The sequence below is a fragment of the Procambarus clarkii genome, chromosome 13, assembly GCF_040958095.1.
Source record: "Procambarus clarkii isolate CNS0578487 chromosome 13, FALCON_Pclarkii_2.0, whole genome shotgun sequence".
Lineage (NCBI taxonomy): Eukaryota > Metazoa > Arthropoda > Malacostraca > Decapoda > Cambaridae > Procambarus > Procambarus clarkii.
In genome coordinates, this window is record NC_091162.1 from 44,817,536 (window position 1) to 44,838,023 (window position 20,488).

Consider the following 20,488-nt stretch of genomic DNA (forward strand, 5'->3'; position numbering starts at 1 on the left):
GTGGTGCTCTCTGGCAACCCATGTTCAATCCTTTGTTCAGCCAAGGTTCTGTTCGCTTCTATCTGCATTTGTTTTGTTCTCTCTTTTTCTTTTTTCGACCTGGGCTTTTTATTTTTCTTTCTCCTGTTCCAACTCCAGTTCCCTTATTCTGGTTTTCTCTTTTTCTTTCTCCACCTCTAGCCTGGCATTCTCTTTTTCTACCTCCAGTCTGGTTTTCTCTTTTTCTACTTCCAGGCTGGTCTTCTCTTTTTCCTTCTCGGCTTCATTTCTTATCTGGAGTTCCAATTTCATCTTTTCCAGCTGGAACTGTCTCTCCTTGTCCTCTCGTTGTTGCTGTATCTGAAGCTCTAACTGGAATCTCTCCAAGCTCCTATTCCGGCTACTCCTGCTACTGCGGCTACTCTTGCTGCTCCTACTCGATCCCTGGGATCTCACTTCATCCTGCCCATCGTCCTTCTTTCCACTTTCAGTTCCTTTCTGGGCTCCTTGCTCTGCCACTTCATTTTTGGCTCTTAACTACCTCAGGATCTTATCCTTCATCCCAGCTACTTTAGATGCTTTCAACCTAATGCCACATTTTTCTGCTATTAATTTTAATTGATCCCTCGTGGAACCTTCCAAGTCCTCAGGCTTGCCTGACTCCACAAATGTTTGCACCTTATCCATCTTGTCCTGTGAGTCTTCCCAAGAGAGAGAATATACACCTGCGGTCACACAGTGTATCTATTTCAACAAGGGGGTATATGAATCCACTTTTGGACAGGGTGTGGGTGTGTCAGTTCATCTCCTGGACAGGCCCCCTATTTATTATAGTATTGTTGGTTGGTGGTGTTGTGTCGTTGTTGATCCTGCTTTCTGGACAACCCAACCCACAACTCAGTGGAGTGTTATACTTTACCAGGAGATCACACTGGGCACTTCTGGCTCTTGGAGAGGGGCTCAACGTCAGAGGATGCGGCTCCAACATTTAACCTCGTTGTCACGTGCACACACCCACTCGAGCTGCTGTGACTCCCCACTCTCTCCTTATGTGATATGATCTCCTCAATCCCCTTTGACTTACTAGTTTTCCGTCCTACCCTGTCCACAGCGGTGGTTCTTGGTTCTTTTTCTCTCTCTCTCCTTCTTTACGATTTCCTGAGGCGCCTCACTAGGACAAGGGCAAACACCAGCAAATTTGAATACATTTACTAGACCAAACACAATACACAGTACATACACACATATAATATTAATAATAAGGAATCCTACACTCTATACTATTTCAGTCAGGTTGCACTCCAACACCATCAGAAATCTATCATTAGTTTATCAAGTGGTATCCTATCTCCTGATTCACCACCTAATATTACCAACCTCCTCAGATAGATCAAGTCTTATAACATAATGTTGCACTATCAGCAAGAGAATATATATATCTATAAACATGTACAAGGAAAATCAACGTATGAATGCAATAACATATATATCAGTATAAATGTTCCTTGATACACAACAATGATCAATCGATCACCCTATAAGTCCTAGAACACATACAACTGTAGGTAATCCAGCCTACGTCTGTAACTCTATACTTCAGTATAAACACTCCTCGGCACAAGAATGCAAACAATCACTCACCGTTCACTGCATCTTGCATGCTAATGACAACCAAACACTATCAACTCCCTGCAAGTAATCATTTAGAACTTCCCTTTCACATCTGGAAGTTCACTACCCTGATCTCTTCAGGTTCTTCCGGGTTTAACTACCAGGATCCTCTGCAGCTCCTCCAGGCTGCTACCATGAAGTTTCCTTGAACAACTAGGGTGCTTTACTACTTCTACTAGGGTCCTCCACAGCTCTCATGGCTGCTACACCATGAAGTTTCCTCGAGCAACTAAGGTGCTTCACCACCTCTACAGAAGCACATGACACTTCTCTTCACTGCTTCTCCTCACAGCTCGAGGTCCTCTCCTCCACTACCTTGGAGTCTCATCAACTACTCACTCTGTGCTGGCTTCGAAGTTCTCAGCAACTTCTTCCCTTAAAGACAAACCTGCAACCCATTGACATTCCAATAAAAATGTTTCCCCTTAAACACATAAACAAAAATAACCACACAATATGTTTGCCTCCTACATCCATCTGCTCTCTACATACTATGAGAGTGGACTCCCCCGTTTTGGGCTGGTCCATGCTCCACCTCACCCGGCGGTCCTCACTCACTCTGGGAGGGTCCTCCGCCGCCAGGAGCTGGGCTCTCTCAGTCACCTGCCAGCGCTCAGAGGAGACGTACGTCGCTCTGTCCTCCAGGGTGTTCCTCCCTCTCCACTCTCTTATCTTAGGCCTTCTGCCTTATCAAAACATGTCTAACTTATCAATAAACATTGCTACTGTCGCTGGGCACACGACCAACTACAAGTAATCGCTATAGACTGGCTTAAATCGTGCTTACCACAGATCGTCTGGTCGAGGGCGCTCCTCCCTCTGACGGATTCTGGTCAGAGCACTCCCATGGCCCACGATAATGTCTCTGGGCGGCTTAATAAACACTCCTCGCCGTCCAGGACTTTAGACCACAACGTTCCCAGCTCGATTCCACAGCTGGCACGTCTGCACATTTCTCTTCTCTTGGAGATATATCACTAGGGGTTCCTTTCTGACGGGAGCTCAAACGAAGCACGGCTTCACCCTGCGATGTCCGGCACTCAAGTGAGTGTCAAAGCCCTCCAGAAGCGAGCCTCACGCCTCCAGCAAATTATTCACATCTCCTAACCAGTCATTTATCTATTTTCTTATTCACTGCCCATAATCTCAAATTGTTTATTAAATCCGACCAACTATTTTACATCTGTGTTATCACCTCTATATTTCCTAGACCTTCTAGTCAGGTCAGGATTGATAGAATAATTCTCAAAGGGGAGACTCGGTTTTTTGGCTACCTGGGATCATAACGGTGTGTGTGTGTGTGTGTGTGTGTGTGTGTGTATGTGTGTGTGTGTGTGTGTGTAGTCACCTATTTGTACTCACCTATTTGTGTCTGCAGGATCGAGCATTGAATCTTGGATCTTGCCTTTCGAGCATTGGTTGTTTTCAGCAATGAGTCCTATTTCCCTATGCAGGCGATGAGTCACAATAACGTGGCTGAAGTATGTTGACTAGACCACACACTAGAAGTTGAAGGGACGACGACGTTTCGGTCCGTCCTGGACCATTCTCAAGTCGAATGACTTGAGAATGGTCCAGGACGGACCGAAACGTCGTCGTCCCTTCAACTTCTAGTGTGTGGTCTGGTCAACTATTTCCCTATCATACCTAGTTTTAAAATTATTAATAGTATTTGCTTCCACAACCTGTTCCTTAAGTGCATTCCATTCTCCCACTGCTCTCACGCTAAAAGAAAACTTCCTAACATCCCTGTGACTCATCTGAGTTTCCAGCTTCCACCATGTCCCCTCGTTCTGTTACTATTCCTTGTGAACATTTCGTCTATGTCCACTTTATCAATCCCCGTGAGTATTTTATACGTTCTTATCATGTCCCCCTTTGCCTTGTTCTGCCTAGTGTCGTAAGGCACAGTTCCCTCAGGCACTCCTCATACCCCATCCCTCGTAACTCTGGGACGAGTCTCGTTGCAAACCTCTGAACTTTTTCCAGTTTCCTTGTATGCTTCCTCAGATGGGGACTTCATGATGAGGCGGCATACTCTAAGACTGGCCTCACGTAGGCAGTGTAAAGCGCCGTAAATGCCTCCTTACTTAGGTTTCTTAATGATGTTTTAACTTTTGCCAGTATAGAGTACGCTGCAGTCATTATCCTATTTATATGTGCCTCAGGAGCTAGATACGGTGTTACGTCCATTTCCAGGTCTCTTTCTCGAATCGTTACAGGTAGGCAGTTCCCCTTCATTGTGTACTGTCCCTTTGGTCGCCTATCACCTGATCCTATTTCCATAACTTTACATTTACTCGTGTTGAACTCCAGTAGCCATTTCTCTGACCATCTCTGCAACCTGTTTAATTCCTCTTGGAGGATCCTACAATCCTCATCTGTCACAACTCTACTCATTAATTTTTCGTCATCCGCAAACATTGACATGTAGGATTCCAGTCCTGTAAACATATCATTTACGTAAATTAGAAAGAGGATTGGTCGCAGCTCCGATCCTTGAGCCATTCCGACTTCTTGCCCTTTACCATTAACCTCTGGCTCCTTCCTGTTAAGTAGTTCCTCACCCATGCTAGGGCCTTTCCGCTTACTCCTGCCTGCCTTTCAAGTTTGTATAGCAGTCTTATGTGCGGTACTGTATCAAAAGCCTTTTGGCAGTCAAGAAATATGCAGTCTGCCCAGCCTTCTCTGTCCTGCCTTATTCTTGTTTCTTATCATAGAATTCTAAATGGTTTGTTAGGCATGATTTCCCTGTCCAGAACTCATGTTGGTGCTTACGTACAAACCCAATGCTCTCCAGGTGCTCAACAAGTCTTAGCCTTAATATTATTTAAAGTATTTTGCAGGGAATGCTTGTCAGTGATACAGGTCTGTAGTTAAGTGCCTCCTCCCTATCACCTTTCATGAAAATCGGAACGACATTTGCCTCCTTCCAGCAACTGGGCAATTCTCCTTACATATGTGACTCATTAGAGATCATTGCCAGAGGCACGCTGAGAGCCTGCGCTTCCTCTTTTAGTATCCACGGTGATACTTTGTCTGGTCCAACCGCTTTAGTTGCATCAAGTGTTGTCAACTGTTTCATTACCTCCTCTGCTGTCACCTTTATATCTGATAGTCTTTCATCTAGGGTAATCTCTTCTAACAATGGGAGCCACTCAGGCTCGGTTGTGAACACTCCATGGAAACTTGCATTCAGTACCTCGCAGATTTCCTTGTCACTTTCTCTGTATGCCCCTTCTGTTTTCCTCAATCTTGTCACTTGATCATTTACCGACATTTTCCTTCTTATATGGCTATGTAGTAATTTAGGTTGCTTTTTCACTTTGATTGCAATATCATTCTCATAATTTCTTTCCGACACTCGTCTTATGTTAATGTAATCGTTCCTAGCTCTGTTACATCTAATCCTGTTGTCCTCTGTACTGTCTCCACTCCCTCCTGCTTCTCACTTTTGCTTCCTGACACTGTCTATTAAACCATGGGTTATTATATTCCCTCCTGCTTTTTTTCCTTTACTGTTGGAATAAATCTCTCTTCAGCCTCCTTGCATTTCCATATGAATTGGTTCATCATACCTTGCACTGTTTTTCCTCTAATCTCTTCCTCCCACTGCACTTCTCCCAGGTAGTCCCTTATCCTTCTGTAATCCCCTTTTCTGTAATCAAGTCTCCTTTCCCGGACCTCTTGTTCTTTGGTCACAGTTTTAAGTTCCATCATGTAGTCAAAAACTAGGACACAATGGTCATTGGCTCCTATTGGTATTTCATGTTCCAAATGCTCGATGTCTTCTACATTCTGGGTGAAAATGAGGTCTAATAGCCTGGGCGTATCCCCTCCTCTTTCCCTAGTGTCTTCCTTCACATGCTGTGTTAGGAAATTCCTGTCAATAACGTCTACCAGATTTGCTCCCCAGGTCTCCTCCCCGCCATGGGGATTCCTCTTTTCCCAATCTATCTCTCCGTGATTTAAGTCCCCCATGACCAGCAGCTTCGCTCTCATTCTCTACACTATTGTTGCTGCCCTCTGCAGTTCATCTATACATGTCTTGTTGCTGTCATCATACTCCTGCCTGGGCCTTCTATTGTTTGGTGGGGGATTGTTTAGTATCAAGATTACAATCTTCTTCCCATCCACTGTCAGAGTTCCATGTATGGAGATCGTGCTTTCATTATTACCCGGATTTTCCAGCTCATCAAACATTCATTTTCCCTTTATAACGAGGCCACTCCCCCTCCCTGTCTCAGTGTCCTTTCTTTTCTTATCACCTGGTACCCCTCTTGAAAGATTGCATCCATTGCAGGATTGTGTGTGTGTGTGTGTGTGTGCGTGTGTGTGTGTGTGTGTGTGTGTGTGTGTGTGTGTGTGTGTGTGTGTGTGTGTGTGTGTGTGTGTGTGTGTGTGTGTGTGTGTGTGTGTGTGTGTGTGTGTGTGTACTCACCTATTTGTACTTGCGGCGGTTGAGCTTTGGCTCTTTGGTCCCGCCTCTCAACTGTCAATCAACTGGTGTACAGATTCCTGAGCCTACTGGGCTCTATCATATCTACATTTGAAACTGTGTATGGAGTCAGCCTCCACCACATCACTGCCTAATGCATTCCATCCGTTAACTACTCTGACACTGAAAAAGTTCCTTCTAACGTCTCTGTGGCTCATGTGGGTACTCAGTTTCCACCTGTGTCCCCTTGTTCACGTCCCACCAGTGTTGAGTAGTTTATCCTTGTTTACCCGGCTGATTCCTCTGAGGATTTTGTAGGTTGTGATCAATTCTCCCCTTACTCTTCTGTCTTCCAGTGTCGTAAGGTGCATTTCCCGCAGCCTTTCCTCGTAACTCATGCCTCTTAGTTCTGGGACTAGTCTAGTGGCATACCTTTGGACTTTTTCCAGCCTCGTCTTGTGCTTGAGAAGATACGGGCTCCATGCTGAGGCCGCATACTCCAGGATTGGTCTTACATATGTGGTGTACAAGATTCTGAATTATTCCTTACACAGGTTCCTGAACGCTGTTCTGATGTTAGCCAGCCTCGTATATGCCTCAGACACTATTCTTTTTATGTGGGCTTCAGGAGACAGGTTTGGTGTGATATCAACTCCTAGATCTTTCTCTCTGTCCGCTTCATTAAGTACATCATCTCCTATTCTGCTATTCTGTATAAAATAGAATGTGTGTGTGTAATTACCTAAGTGTAGTTACAGGATGAGAGCTACGCTCGTGGTGTCCCGTCTTCCCAGCACTCTTTGTCATATAACGCTTTGAAACTACTGACGGTCTTGGCCTCTACCACCTTCTCACTTAACTTGTTCCAACCGTCTACCACTCTATTTGCGAAGGTGAATTTTCTTATATTTCTTCGGCATCTGTGTTTAGCTAGTTTAAATCTATGACCTCTTGTTCTTGAAGTGCCAGGTCTCAGGAATCCTTCCCTGTCGATTTTATCAATTCCTGTTACTATTTTGTACGTAGTGATCATATCACCTCTTTTTCTTCTGTCTTCTAGTTTTGGGATGTTTAATGCTTCCAACCTCTCCTCGTAGCTCTTGCCCTTCAGTTCTGGGAGCCACTTCGTAGCATGTCTTTGCACCTTTTCCAGTCTGTGTGTGTGTGTGTGTGTGTGTGTGTGTGTGTGTGTGTGTGTGTGTGTGTGTGTGTGTGTGTGTGTACTCACCTAGTTGTGCTGGCGGGGGTTGAGCTCTGGCTCTTTGGTCCCGCCTGTCAACCGTCAATCAACAGGTGTACAGGTTCCTGAGCCTATTGGCCTCTATCATATCTACACATAAAACTGTGTATGGAGTAAGCCTCCACCACATAGCTTCCTAATGCATTCCATTTGTCAACCACTCTGACACTAAAAAAGTTCTTTCTTATATCTCTGTAGCTCATTTGGGCACTCAGCTTGCACCTGTGTCCCCTAGTGCATGTGCCCCTTGTGTTAAACAGCCTGTCTTTATCAACCCTGTCGATTCCCTTGAGGTTCTTGAATGTGGTGATCATGTCCCCCCTAACTCTTCTGTCTTCCAACGAAGTGAGGTTTAATTCCCGTAGTCTCTCCTCGTAGCTCATACCTCTTAGCTCGGGGTACTAGTCTGGTGGCAAACCTTTGAACCTTTTCCAGTTTAGTCTTATGCTTGACTAGATATACTCCTGCTGGAGCCGCATACTCCAGGATTGGTCTGATATATGTGGTATATAATGTTCTGAAAGATTCCTTACACAAGTTTCTAAAGGCCTTTCTTATGTTAGCCAACCTGGCATATGCTGCTGATGTTATCCTCTTGATATGAGCTTCAGGGGACAGATTGGCGTGATATCAACCCCCAGGTCTTTCTCTCTCTCTCTCTGACTCTTGAAGTATTGCATCTCCCAAATGATACCTTGTATCAGGTCTCCGGCTTCCTACCCCTATCTTCATTACTTTACATTTGCTTGGGTTAAACTCTAACAGCCATTTGTTCGACCATTCCTGCAGCTTCTCCAGGTCTTCTTGAAGCCTCAAACTGTCCTCCTCTGTCTTAATCCTTCTCATAATTTTGGCGTCGTCAGCAAACATTGAGAGGAATGAGTCTATACTTGCTGGGAGATAATTTACGTATATCAGAAACAGGATAGGTCCAAGTACAGAGCCCTGTGGGACTCCACTGGTGACTTCACGCCATTCTGAGGTCTCACCCCTCACTGTAACTCTCTGCATCCTATTGCTTAGGTACTCCCTTATCCACTGGAGCGCCCTATCAGTTACTCCTGCCTGTTTCTCCAGCTTATGCATCAACCTTTTATGAGGTACTGTGTCAAAGGCTTTCCGACAGTCCAAAAAAATGCCGTCCGCCCATCCTTCTCTTTCTTGCTTAATCTTTGTCACCTGATCATAGAATTCTATCAAGCCTGTAAGGCAAGATTTACCCTCCCTGAACCCATGTTGATGGGTTGTCACGAAGTCTCTTCTCTCCAGATGTGTTACTAGGTTTTTTCTCACCATCTTCTCCATCACCTTGCATGGTATACAAGTTAAAGACACTGGCCTGTAGTTCAGTGCCTCTTGTCGGTCACCCTTTTTGTATATTGTTACTACATTAGCAGTCTTCCATATTTCTGGTAGGTCTCCCGTTTCCAGTGACCTACTATACACTATGGAGAGTGGCAGGCAAAGTGCTCCTGCACACTCTTTCAATACCCATGGTGAGATTCCATACGGCCCAACAGCTTTTCTCCCATCCAGCTCCAATAGGTGCTTCTTGACCTCATCTCTTGTAATTTCGAACCTTTCCAAGGTCGCCTGGTTTGCTGCCACCCCTCCTACTGTCGTGACTTCTCCCTGTTCTATTGTAAAGACCTCCTGGAACCTTTTGTTGAGCTCTTCACACACCTCTTTGTCATTCTCTGTGTACCTGTCCTCGCCCACCCTAAGTTTCAGCACCTGTTCCTTCACTGTTGTCTTTCTCCTGATGTGACTGTGTAGTAGCTTTGGTTCGGTCTTGGCTTTATTAGCTATATCATTTTCATACCTTTCTCAACTGCTCTTCTCACACTAACATACTCGTTCCTGGTTATCTGATATCTCTCTCTCTCTCTACTTTCTGGTGTTCTGATATTACGGAACTTCCTCCATGCCCTTTTGTTCAGCTCCTGTGCTTTCATACATTCCCTATTAAACCACGGATTCTTCCTTTGCTTCTCTGTTTTTTCCTGTCGGGCTGGGACAAACCTGCTTAGAGCCTCCTGACATTTTTGGGTGACATAGTCCATCATGTCTTGTACGGACTTGGTTCTGAGTTCTGTGTCCCAATGTATATTCCATAGAAATTTATTCATCTCCTCATAGTTTCCCTTTCGATACGCCAGCCCTTTCTTTCCCAGTTCTTTTTTGGGGGTGATAAATCCTAGCTGAACTAGGTACTCAAAGCTCAATACACTATGATCACGCATTCCCAAGGGAGCTTCCAACTTTACTTCCCCTATATCCGACTCATTTAGGGTAAATATCAGATCAAGCAAGGCTGGTTCATCCCCTCCTCTCGTTCTTGTCGGTCCCTTGACGTGTTGACTTAGAAAGTTTCTTGTTGCCACATCCAGCAGCTTAGCTATCCATGTGTCTGGGCCTCCATGTGGGTCTCTGTTCCCCCAATCTATCTTTCCATGGTTGACGTCTCCCATGATTAGTATTCTGGATCCGTTCCTGCTTGCCACAGAAGCTGCTCTCTCTATTATATTGATGGTGGCCAAGTTGTTTCTATCATATTTCTGTCTGGGTCTTCTGTCATTCGGTGGGGGCTTATATATGACTACTACTATAATTTTCTGTTCTCCAGTTGCTATGGTGCCTGATATGTAGTCACTGAAACCTTCACAGTTCTGAATTACCATCTCTTCGATTCTCCAACCTTCTCTTAATAGCAAAGCTACACCACCTCCTCCTCTCCCTTATCTCTCTTTCCTCACTACATAGTAGCCCTGTGGAAACACTGCTCTTGTTATGGTTTTCGTTAGCTTTGTTTCTGTGAGTGCTATTATGTCTGGGTTTTCTTCTAGTGCCCATTCTCCGAGTTCACTTGTTTTATTTGTAATCCCATCTATGTTAGTGTACATTGCCTTGAAGCTCACTTTCTTCTGTCCCTTCTCAAATCGCCTCCTTGGTGAGTGTTCTGCTGGTGTGGGAAGCTGTTCCATGGGTGTGAGGACCTGTGAGGTGGATAACAGGGTCTTAGAGGATACTGGGATGAGGGGCTGGTGAGTGTTCTGCTGGTAGGGGAAGCTGTTCCATGGGTGTGAGGACCTGTGAGGTGGAGAACAGGGTCTTAGAGGATACTGGGATGAGGGGCGGGGGATCCAGTGAAAGGGGAGGGACAGGGAGGATATGGGGTGAAAGGAGAGGGAGGACAGGAAGGAAAGGAGGAAGGGAGGACTCGGCGGGAGGAGGGGAGGGGTAGAAGGGTGGGGATTGGGTGTGGCAGGAGGGAGATTTGGCTGAACATTTCAGTGGGGGCAGGGAGGGTTTGGGGTAGGGCGGTTTTCTATGCAGAGGAGGGTGGCGGGGTTGTCCTCCCCTTTGGTGTTACTGGGTAGCTGGTTGTGGGTTCCCCCCTCGCCTCTGGGGGTGTTGTGTTGGGAGCTGTGACTTCCTGGTTTTCCCCTCTCGCCCTGCGCCTCTTCCTTGCTTCTGCCACTAAGGCTCTCTCCTCCCGTGTCATGTCTCTCTGGAGGAATACATTTTTTAATTTTCCCACGTTTTTCAGGGAGTTCTTCCTTGATAGAATTTTCTCCTTTGTGCTCTCGTTTGCAAACACTATCTTTATCACTCGGTCTCTGTCTTTGTTGTACCAACCTACCCTGAAAACCTTCTCAATGCTATGCTCAGCCCCTTCCATGTCTAGTGCCTTTAGTACTTCATTCACTGCTGCTTTGTCCTTGTCATTTCACTCTGTTATATTAGAGCCTTCCTGCTCTTTAATACCCACAGCAACCACTGATCTGTTCCTTCCCAGCAGTTGGCTAGTGGAGCGTGCCGCCTCCTGTGAGGTGGCTGCTTTCATGGCCACCTCCATCACTGCAGTCATTACTTCAGTTATTTTTTTTTAGTATTTCTGGAAATGTTGCTTTTATTGTGGCATTCTCATCCAAAAAACTATTACTACCTTCTCCCTGGATGATTTTCTGAGTCTCAGCCTCGATACCATTCTCTTTGAGGGCTCTAATCTCCTCCTTTGCTGCTGTCAGCTCTCTTTTCAGATTGCTTATTTCATTCTTCATTTCCTGCATCATTTCTTGCATCTCACTCTTCATGTCCTCCAGAAACTGGGCGAACATTTCATTCATTTCATCGCCTTGACTCTTCCCTGTTCCCCTGGTACCTCTGGCTGTCATGCTTGCCCCAGTTCCTATAGTTGTGCTGTGATAGGATTTGTCAGGAGGGCAGAGCGGGATGGGGGAGGGAGAGAGAGAGAGAGAGAGAAAGAGAGAGAGAGAAAGAGAGAGAGAGAAAGGGAGTGATAATGGGAGAGATAAATGGGTGGGTGGGGGCGATCCGTCCCTTCCACTGAAGTGAGAAGAAAGTAGAAGGGGAGGGGGGGAGGAGATGGAGAGAGAGGAGGGAGGGAGAGAGAGAGAGAGGGAGAAGAGAGGGAGAGAGAGGAGAGGGAGAGAGATGGAGAGGGAGAGAGCGGGTGAGGGAGAGACGGGGTGAGGGAGAGAGGGGGGAGGTGTGTGTGTGAGTGGGCACAGAGGGGGGGAAGGAAAGAGAGGGAGAGAGAGAGAGAGAGAGAGAGAGAGAGAGAGAGAGAGAGAGAGAGAGAGAGAGAGAGAGAGAGAGAGAGAGAGAGAGAGAGAGAGAGAGAGAGGGAGGGAGGGTTGGGACAGCAAGGGAGGAGAGAGCGGGAGAGAGATAGAGAGTGGGAGAGAGAGAGAGTGGGAGAGAGATAGAGAGTGGGAGAGAGAGAGTGGGAGAGAGATAGAGAGAGGGAGAGAGAGAGTGGGAGAGAGGGAGTGGGAGAGGGAGAGAGGGGGAGAGAGTGGGGAGGGGAAGAGTGTGTGTATGGGGGATTCACGGGACTGGGGGTGGGGGGAGGGGGGATAGCGACCAAGTCAGATCAGGTCAGGTGGGGTTATACGAGGGGGGGTGGGGTATAGTAATGTCCTATCCCCTGTTCCCAGGTGTTAATACTTTTTCCCCTGACTAAATGTTTGTGTGTGTGTGTGTGTGTGTGTGTGTGTGTGTGTGTGTGTGTGTGTGTGTGTGTGTGTGTGTGTGTGTGTGTGTGTGTGTGTGTACTCACCTATTTGTACTCACCTATTTGTGCTTGTGGGGGCTGAGCTTTGGCTCTTTGGTCCCGCCTCTCAACTGTCAATCAACTGGTGTACAGATTCCTGAGCCTACTGGGCTCTATCATATCTACATTTAAAACTGTGTATGGAGTCAGCCTCCACCACATCACTGTCTAGTGCATTCCATCCGTTAACTACTCTGACACTGAAAAAGTTCCTTCTATCGTCTCTGTAGTTCATGTGGGTACTCAGTTTCCACCTGTGTCCCCTTGTTCGCGTCCCACCAGTGTTGAATAGTTTATCCTTGTTTACCCGGTCGATTCCTCTGAGTATTTTGTAGGTTGTGATCATGTCTACCCTTACTCTTCTGGACACCGCCTTGAGTATGTGTGTCTGTGTGTGTGTGTGTGTGTGTTTTAGCATGTGCACGCTTGTGTGCGTGCATACGTACGTGGGCGGGCGTGCGTGCGTGTGCCACGAGTTCCCTTAAGTGGCACACGCCAAAATGAGCCACTTTGAGATTTTTAAATATATATGATATCCTGAACAAGAATTTGATAATATTTTACCTCAATCTGTACACCTGATTAATTGACCATAGAGGGGGTACATACCAGTCTGCTTTTCCGCTCACACAACTAGATGAGTAAGGACGATGTATGATGACGATGGTTATCCGTCGTGGTCTCCCAATAAGTGATTCACTAAGTGCTAGTAGATTGATGAGGTCGGTTCTTCTCTGTCTACACAAAGCTCTGGAGTCAGTCACTGTATCGTTGTGTGACAGTTCACTAATTTACTGTACCACTGATCACAGACACCAGCCAACAAACACAATTAGGCAGTTCCACGGCGGGTCGTCCCACCTGGCCGTAGAGTCAGGTTGCTCCACGCAGTCCTCCACACTTATATGCACTGGTGATGCCACTAGCTCCACTTTGGTTTCTTCGCACTATCGCTAGTGATATACTCCTTTATTGTCACGAGAAATTGACGAATTTCCGCGGACCTCACTAATCGTGTGTGTGTGTCCCCTACCGGCTCATGGCTACCACCGTAGCCGTGTGTGTGTGTGTGTGTGTGTGTGTGTGTGTGTGTGTGTGTGTGTGTGTGTGTACTCACCTAGTTGTACTCACCTAGTTGTGTTTGCGGGGGTTGAGCTCTGGCTCTTTGGTCCCGCCTCTCAACCGTCAATCAACAGGTGTACAGATTCCTGAGCCTATCGGGCTCTGTCATATCTACACTTGAAACTGTGTATGGAGTCAGCCTCCACCACATCACCCCCTAATGCATTCCATTTGTCAACCACTCTGACACTAAAAAAGTTCTTTCTAATATCTCTGTGGCTCATTTGGGCACTCAGTTTCCACCTGTGTCCCCTTGTGCGTGTTCCCCTTGTGTTAAATAGACTGTCTTTATCTACCCTATCAATCCCCTTCAGAATCTTGAATGTGGTGATCATGTCCCCCCTAACTCTTCTGTCTTCCAGCGAAGTGAGGTTTAATTCCCGTAGTCTCTCCTCGTAGCTCATACCTCTCAGCTTGGGTACTAGTCTGGTGGCAAACCTTTGAACCTTTTCCAGTTTAGTCTTATCCTTGACTAGATATGGACTCCATGCTGGGGCTGCATACTCCAGGATTGGCCTGACATATGTGGTATACAAAGTTCTGAATGATTCTTTACACAAGTTTCTGAATGCCGTTCGTATGTTGGCCAGCCTGGCATATGCCGCTGATGTTATCCGCTTGATATGTGCTGCAGGAGACAGGTCTGGCGTGATATCAACCCCCAAGTCTTTTTCCTTCTCTGACTCCTGAAGAATTTCCTCTCCCAGATGATACCTTGTATCTGGCCTCCTGCTCCCTACACCTATCTTCATTACATTACATTTGGTTGGGTTAAACTCTAACAACCATTTGTTCGACCATTCCTTCAGCTTGTCTAGGTCTTCTTGAAGCCTCAAACAGTCCTCTTCTGTTTTAATCCTTCTCATAATTTTAGCATCGTCCGCAAACATTGAGAGAAATGAATCGATACCCTCCGGGAGATCATTTACATATATCAGAAACAAGATAGGACCGAGTGTGTGTGCGTGTGTGTGCGTGTGTGCATGTGTGTGTGTGTGTGTGTGTGTGTGTGTGTGTGTGTATGTGTGTGTGTGTGTGTGTGTGTGTATGTGTGTGTGTGTGTGTGTGTGTGTGTGTGTGTGTGTGTGTTTGTGAGTGCGGGGGGGGGGTGTTTGTGTATAGGGGAAGGGGAAGGGGGTGTCTTGGGACAGTGTGAGGCGTGGGAAGTTGGGGGGATGGGTGAGCGGTCACCAGGGGTAGCATGTCAATGTCAAACCCTGAACCAGAGTGAGCCACAAGGAGTTGTATATGTGAGATATTTAGCCCTACTTAAATTAAATTTAAATTTTGCCCCGAGGGGAGAGTTTATTGGGCAACGCCATTCAACTTGTGAGTGGACATACCGCCATAGCAGCATGTACAACTCTCCCCAATAGGAAGAAAACCCTCTGGGTGGTTCATCCTGTCACTTGTACCCAGACACAGCTGGGACTTGCTTAACTGTCTCAGGTGAACAGCTCCTCAAACAAGAAGATTAACATCTGTCAACCCGTAAAAGTTTACGTTATCTTGCGGGTGCAAAATAGGGAAATTTTTTAAGAACAGTATCAATATTTGACAAAAAGTGTTTTCCTAACTCAAACAATGTGTGGTGTATTATTCTACACATACTTCTGATGTCTCAGGTGTTCACATTCACGTAGATAGTGGTCAAGGCGGTGTCCATCACTCTCACCACAGATTCTGCAACTTCGTTGATCAAATGTTGTTTCCATTCCATATCTCCATGGATATTTGTATCCAAGACGGATTCTCGCTATTACTGATTCTCTCCCTCGTCCTCCTCATCTTCGGCCATAATGATTGGGATTGCCAGCGGCATCCATGTTGTACCATCGTACAGATTCAATGGTTTGTGCTTCTATCCACCTTTCCTCAGTTACCTTGTCACGGTGATTTTGCCTGACAATACCTCTAATTTGTAGTAGAGTCTTGGGTATGAAGTATTCAATATGATCTCCTGCAGTGCCTTCAGCAGCCAGCACATCTGCTCGTTCATTCCCACATATTCCAACATGGGAGGGGATCCAAAAAAACTTGATGACTCTTCCCTGATTTTAACTTATTTATTTTAAGTCACTCTGTACACCTTATTGATGACCTAGAGAGGGGTACCTACCGTCAGCTCACCCAGAGCAAGCACGCCTAGGTGAGTTTGAGGAGATGTACTTATGACGGGGTTGGTCGCCTGTCCTCTCCTCTGCCTTGGTATCAATGTTGTCTCCACGTGCTCCTGGTTGTCTCCACGTGCTCCTGGTTGTCTCCACGTGCTCCTGGTTGTCTCCACGTGCTCCTAGTATACAATTCGTTCCTATCTTCCTCACTGGTCGTCAGCCACTATGTGCAACTTTGTATACGATCCTAAACGGTGCACACACTTTGGGGGGTCAATCACTACAATGCTACAATCCTCTTCACAACACAATACTCAGCAAGCAAATCGTAGGTCCTGGCTAGGTTGACCCAACGGTACACATTGATCTTGCCACTCGACCTTATTTTTGCTTTCTTAATTGCTCTACCGCGGTAGGAGATCATTATACACTTAATCACTGCGTTTGTATACACTCCTGTGACAAAAAACTACGTTTGTTGTGTGTGTGTTGTGAAGATGATTGCAGTGATGAAGGGAAATTGGTGAAGAGTAAAGGTTGTGGTGAAGGGTAAAGGTATATGGTGAAGGGTAAGGAAGGTAGTGAAGGGTAAGGAAGGTGGTGAAGGGTAAGGAAGGGGGTGAAGCGTAAGGAAGGGGGTGAAGGGTAAGGAAGGGGGTGAAGGGTAAGGAAGGTGGTGAAGGGTAAGGAAGGGGGTGAAGGGTAAGGAAGGGGGTGAAGGGTAAGGAAGGGGGTGAAGGGTAAGGAAGGTGGTGAAGGGTAAGGAAGGTGGTAAGGGGTAAGGAAGGGGGTGAAGGGTAAGGAAGGGGGTGAAGGGTAAGGAAGGGGGTCAAGGGTAAGGAAGGTAGTGAAGGGTAAGGAAGGGGGTGAAGGGTAAGGAAGGGGGTGAAGGGTAAGGAAGGGGGTGAAGGGTAAGGAAGGGGGATGAAGGGTAAGGAAGGTGGTGAAGGGTAAGGAAGGGGGTGAAGGGTAAGGAAGGGGGGTGAAGGGTAAGGAAGGTGGTGAAGGGTAAGGAAGGGGGTGAAGGGTAAGGAAGGGGGTGAAGGGTAAGGAAGGGGGTGAAGGGTAAGGAAAGGGGGTGAAGGGTAAGGAAGGTGGTGAAGGGTAAGGAAGGGGGTGAAGGGTAAGGAAGGGGGTGAAGGGTAAGGAAGGGGGTGAAGGGTAAGGAAGGGGGTGAAGGGTAAGGAAGGGGGGTGAAGGGTAAGGAAGGTGGTGAAGGGTAAGGAAGGGGGTGAAGGGTAAGGAAGGGGGTGAAGGGTAAGGAAGGGGGGTGAAGGGTAAGGAAGGTGGTGAAGGGTAAGGAAGGGGGTGAAGGGTAAGGAAGGGGGTGAAGGGTAAGGAAGGGGGTGAAGGGTAAGGAAGGGGGTGAAGGGTAAGGAAGGGGGGTGAAGGGTAAGGAAGGTGGTGAAGGGTAAGGAAGGGTGTGAAGGGTAAGGAAGGGGGTGAAGGGTAAGGAAGGTGGTGAAGGGTAAGGAAGGGGGTGAAGGAAAGGGAAGGTGGTAAAGAAGAGCTAAATAGTGACGCTGGCTGTAGAGGGGGTATGTGGGTAGTGAAGATGATTATAATAATGAAAACAGTATGAAGATGGATACAGTGTTGAGGATGGTCATGTATAGTGCAGATGATTACAGTGTTGAGGATGGTCATGTATAGTGTAGATGATTACAGTGTTGAGGATGGTCTTGTATAGTGCAGATGATTACAGTGTTGAGGATGGTCATGTATAGTGTAGATGATTACAGTGTTGAGGATGGTCATGTATAGTGCAGATGATTACAGTGTTGAGGATGGTCATTTATAGTGTAGATGATTACAGTGTTGAGGATGGTCATGTATAGTGTAGATGATTACAGTGTTGAGGATGGTCTTGTATAGTGTAGATGATTACAGTGTTGAAGGATGTGTGTGTGAAGTTATGATGGTTATTGGAAGGTAGAAATATCCTAAGCTACTCAATCATTTTGAGATGTACTGTATCCTTATTGTCTCAATAAACATACCTGAAGATGGATACAGTGATGAATATAATGAATAAACTGATGAAGTATAGTGAAGTGATGAATATAGTGAAGTACACATTAATAGTGGGTATTGAAAATGTGCCCTTCATTACCCGAGCAGTATCTTATAATTACTATGCGCTCAAATTGTACCTCATTAATACAAATAAAAAATAATGCAGTAACCAAATTAATAAGATATCTAATCTGCTTAAAATTTAACCTATGACAAGGCAGGAGCAGCATATCTGCCTCTCGAAGTGATGTTTCCCGAGGCCCGTGTGACCCATATACTGAAGGACTCGAAGCCTGCTCTACTGCTTGCCCATGGTCACCCTCCAGCCATCCACACTGACCACACCAGCCCACAGCTGAAGAACAATGTGCCAATTCTTCACCTTGAGGACCTACAGGCAGAGGTAATGCCATTAATTCTGTTAAATTAAATTATGTTAGATTAAAGATCTGCCCGAAACGCTATGCGTGCTAGTGGCTTTACAAGAATGTAAACTTCAAGTCTCTGTACTCTCATGAACCCAATGTACCTTCTTGTATATATATAAATAAATAAATATATCTACAACCATAAGTACAGCTATAGTATTCATAGATACAGTATTGTAGAAATAGTAGTTAGCTACCATTAGTCATTAATGGTAAGAAATTAATAGTGATGAAAAGTAAAAAATAAGATCAGTTGGAACCTTTGATAATTTTTTGTGTACTGTACTATAAACCCAATCACATAAAATAATGAGCTAAAATAAATTTGCCAATTTCTATATCAAATAGATTGTTCCGTCAGTAAAGTGTAAATGAAATTAGATATGCAAAACAGTATTGCAACTTCAAGCAAATGATAGTGCTGAGTGGGAAAGGAAAATTTCCCTGTATTACAGATCCAAAATTTTAACATTGTTACATAAGGTGAAAATCAATGCAATATAGTAGGTACTGTACTAAAAAAGAACTAAGAATGTTACTCCTGTTATGCCTATATGCATTGCACTGAAAAACACATTTTAAACAATAAGATCGTGAGTGTATAGTATACAGTAGGCCTACTCCAATTTCCATAGAGAGTTTGAACATATACTGTTAGTTACATGCAAATAAAGATTTAGACGCTGTATTTGTAAGTGACTGGCTACCTTAGCTTGTATGTTTAGCTTCCTCTACCTTGTGTAGCTTCCGAGGATTAACGGCTTCGCGGCCCGGTTGGTCGTCTGGTCAACCAGGTGGTTAATACCTGGGGGTCGCTTGAATTCATCAACTGCAGCCGTTTTAGTAAATTATAATAATTAAGAGGTTACTTCTTATTTAGTATTGTGTGTTTTCCCTGTGACTCTATAAATTATTTAACAATTATTTAATAATTATGGCCTAAACATTTTGTGTATTAGTGGTTTTATTTAATGTGCAACCTCTGTTCTTACAGAGGAACCACTATAATATGTTATTATGTATAGTGTATTAATAAATTATTATTATTTATATTATTGCAAAAATGTTTGAAGAAATAACTTTTCCATCATAGATCGACTTGGAAAGAGGTGATGACCTGACAGCTCAAGAGGTTGGTGTGGCTCTCACTGGGTCCTCTATTGCAGCAATATTTTACACTTCAGGCTCTAGTGGTATTCCCAAGGGGGTCAGATTATCTCACAGAGCACTGCTCAATCGTCTGGCTTGGCAGTGGCAGACCTTTCCTTACCAAAAAGAAGAGGTAAGGCCTATTTTAACTGTATTAGACATGTTTATTTTTCATCATTATGAAAGCCTGTGAGGTTTATTTCTGGTAGCCATCGAATCATCATAACATCTAGAGAATCAGCGGAGTATGTAATTTTATTCTGGCAGAAGTTAAGATGCATTTGATCATTGGTCTACATAGCCTTCCTGGCTTGGTGCCTTCTTTTGATAATTACTTACTTACTTGATCATTAATCTCCTCATATATTAGATTTATTAACCCACTTACTCTAAATGATAGTGAATGCTGAACTAAAGAAAGTCCATCTGTGGCTGTTAACAAACTCACCGTTAACATTGGTAAAATGTTCTTCATATTGTTGACCATATGGTGGACCTAGTCATAGGTCCACCAATCAAATTAACAATACCCAAATTAAGAATAGAGAAGATGGAAAATTCGTTGGAGTTCAAAATGATATCAAGCTGAAATCCCATTGCCACATATGAAATATAACAAAAGTTTTTAAGACCATAAGCATTCTTTTCTCTAAAATAAGATATTATGTACCTTGCCCTGCCCCAATAACACTCATCTAGATGATTCGCTCATCTACCCAAATCCTTATGGGTAGATGAGGTACATATCTCATCTACCTATAACTTAGGGTAGCTGGGCCTGGGGTTCTACAACCCAAAATCACCTTTGACGTCCTAATTACTCAATATCAATCGGCAATTAGATCAATAATGAACTCCAATCCCAGACAGCTCTCGGCAATCTTTCAATAAGGTTAATTTTAAGTCGTTGCACATCATCTAAAGTGTAATATATATTTATTAAGTTTTGAACTGCAACAATGCTCATCACTACCTTAAGTGCTTCTTAGAGGGCTCTAACAGACAGAACCCCATGGGCACCATACGAGAAACAAATATCTTTTTAATACTGTACTGCATTACAAAAAGTGCAAATTAAGCAAAGTAGAAATGCTCTGCAAATCTAGGGTCCTTGTGAGAGAGTGTCTCTCAAGATTCTCCCACAGCTGACTTGAATGGCTCATTGCTGTGCTCAGTGCACCAATCTTGTACACAAGGTCCTATTTCTGTTAACCCTGGATAGTGACCTGGCATGTTGGGTATCTCCAGAAT

The 20,488-nt window shown here is 45.0% G+C and overlaps 1 protein-coding gene across 1 annotated transcript in view; it reads left to right on the forward strand.

Moving 5' to 3' along the window:
• Window positions 1–20,488, forward strand: part of LOC123757333 (beta-alanyl-bioamine nonribosomal peptide synthetase ebony-like) — a 128,937-nt gene that overhangs the window by 35,511 nt on the left and 72,938 nt on the right. The window contains exons 4-5 of the mRNA XM_069324126.1: window positions 17,878–18,063; window positions 19,182–19,370. Coding sequence (XP_069180227.1) covers window positions 17,878–18,063; window positions 19,182–19,370 — 375 coding nt within the window. The remainder of the gene's footprint in view (window positions 1–17,877; window positions 18,064–19,181; window positions 19,371–20,488) is intronic.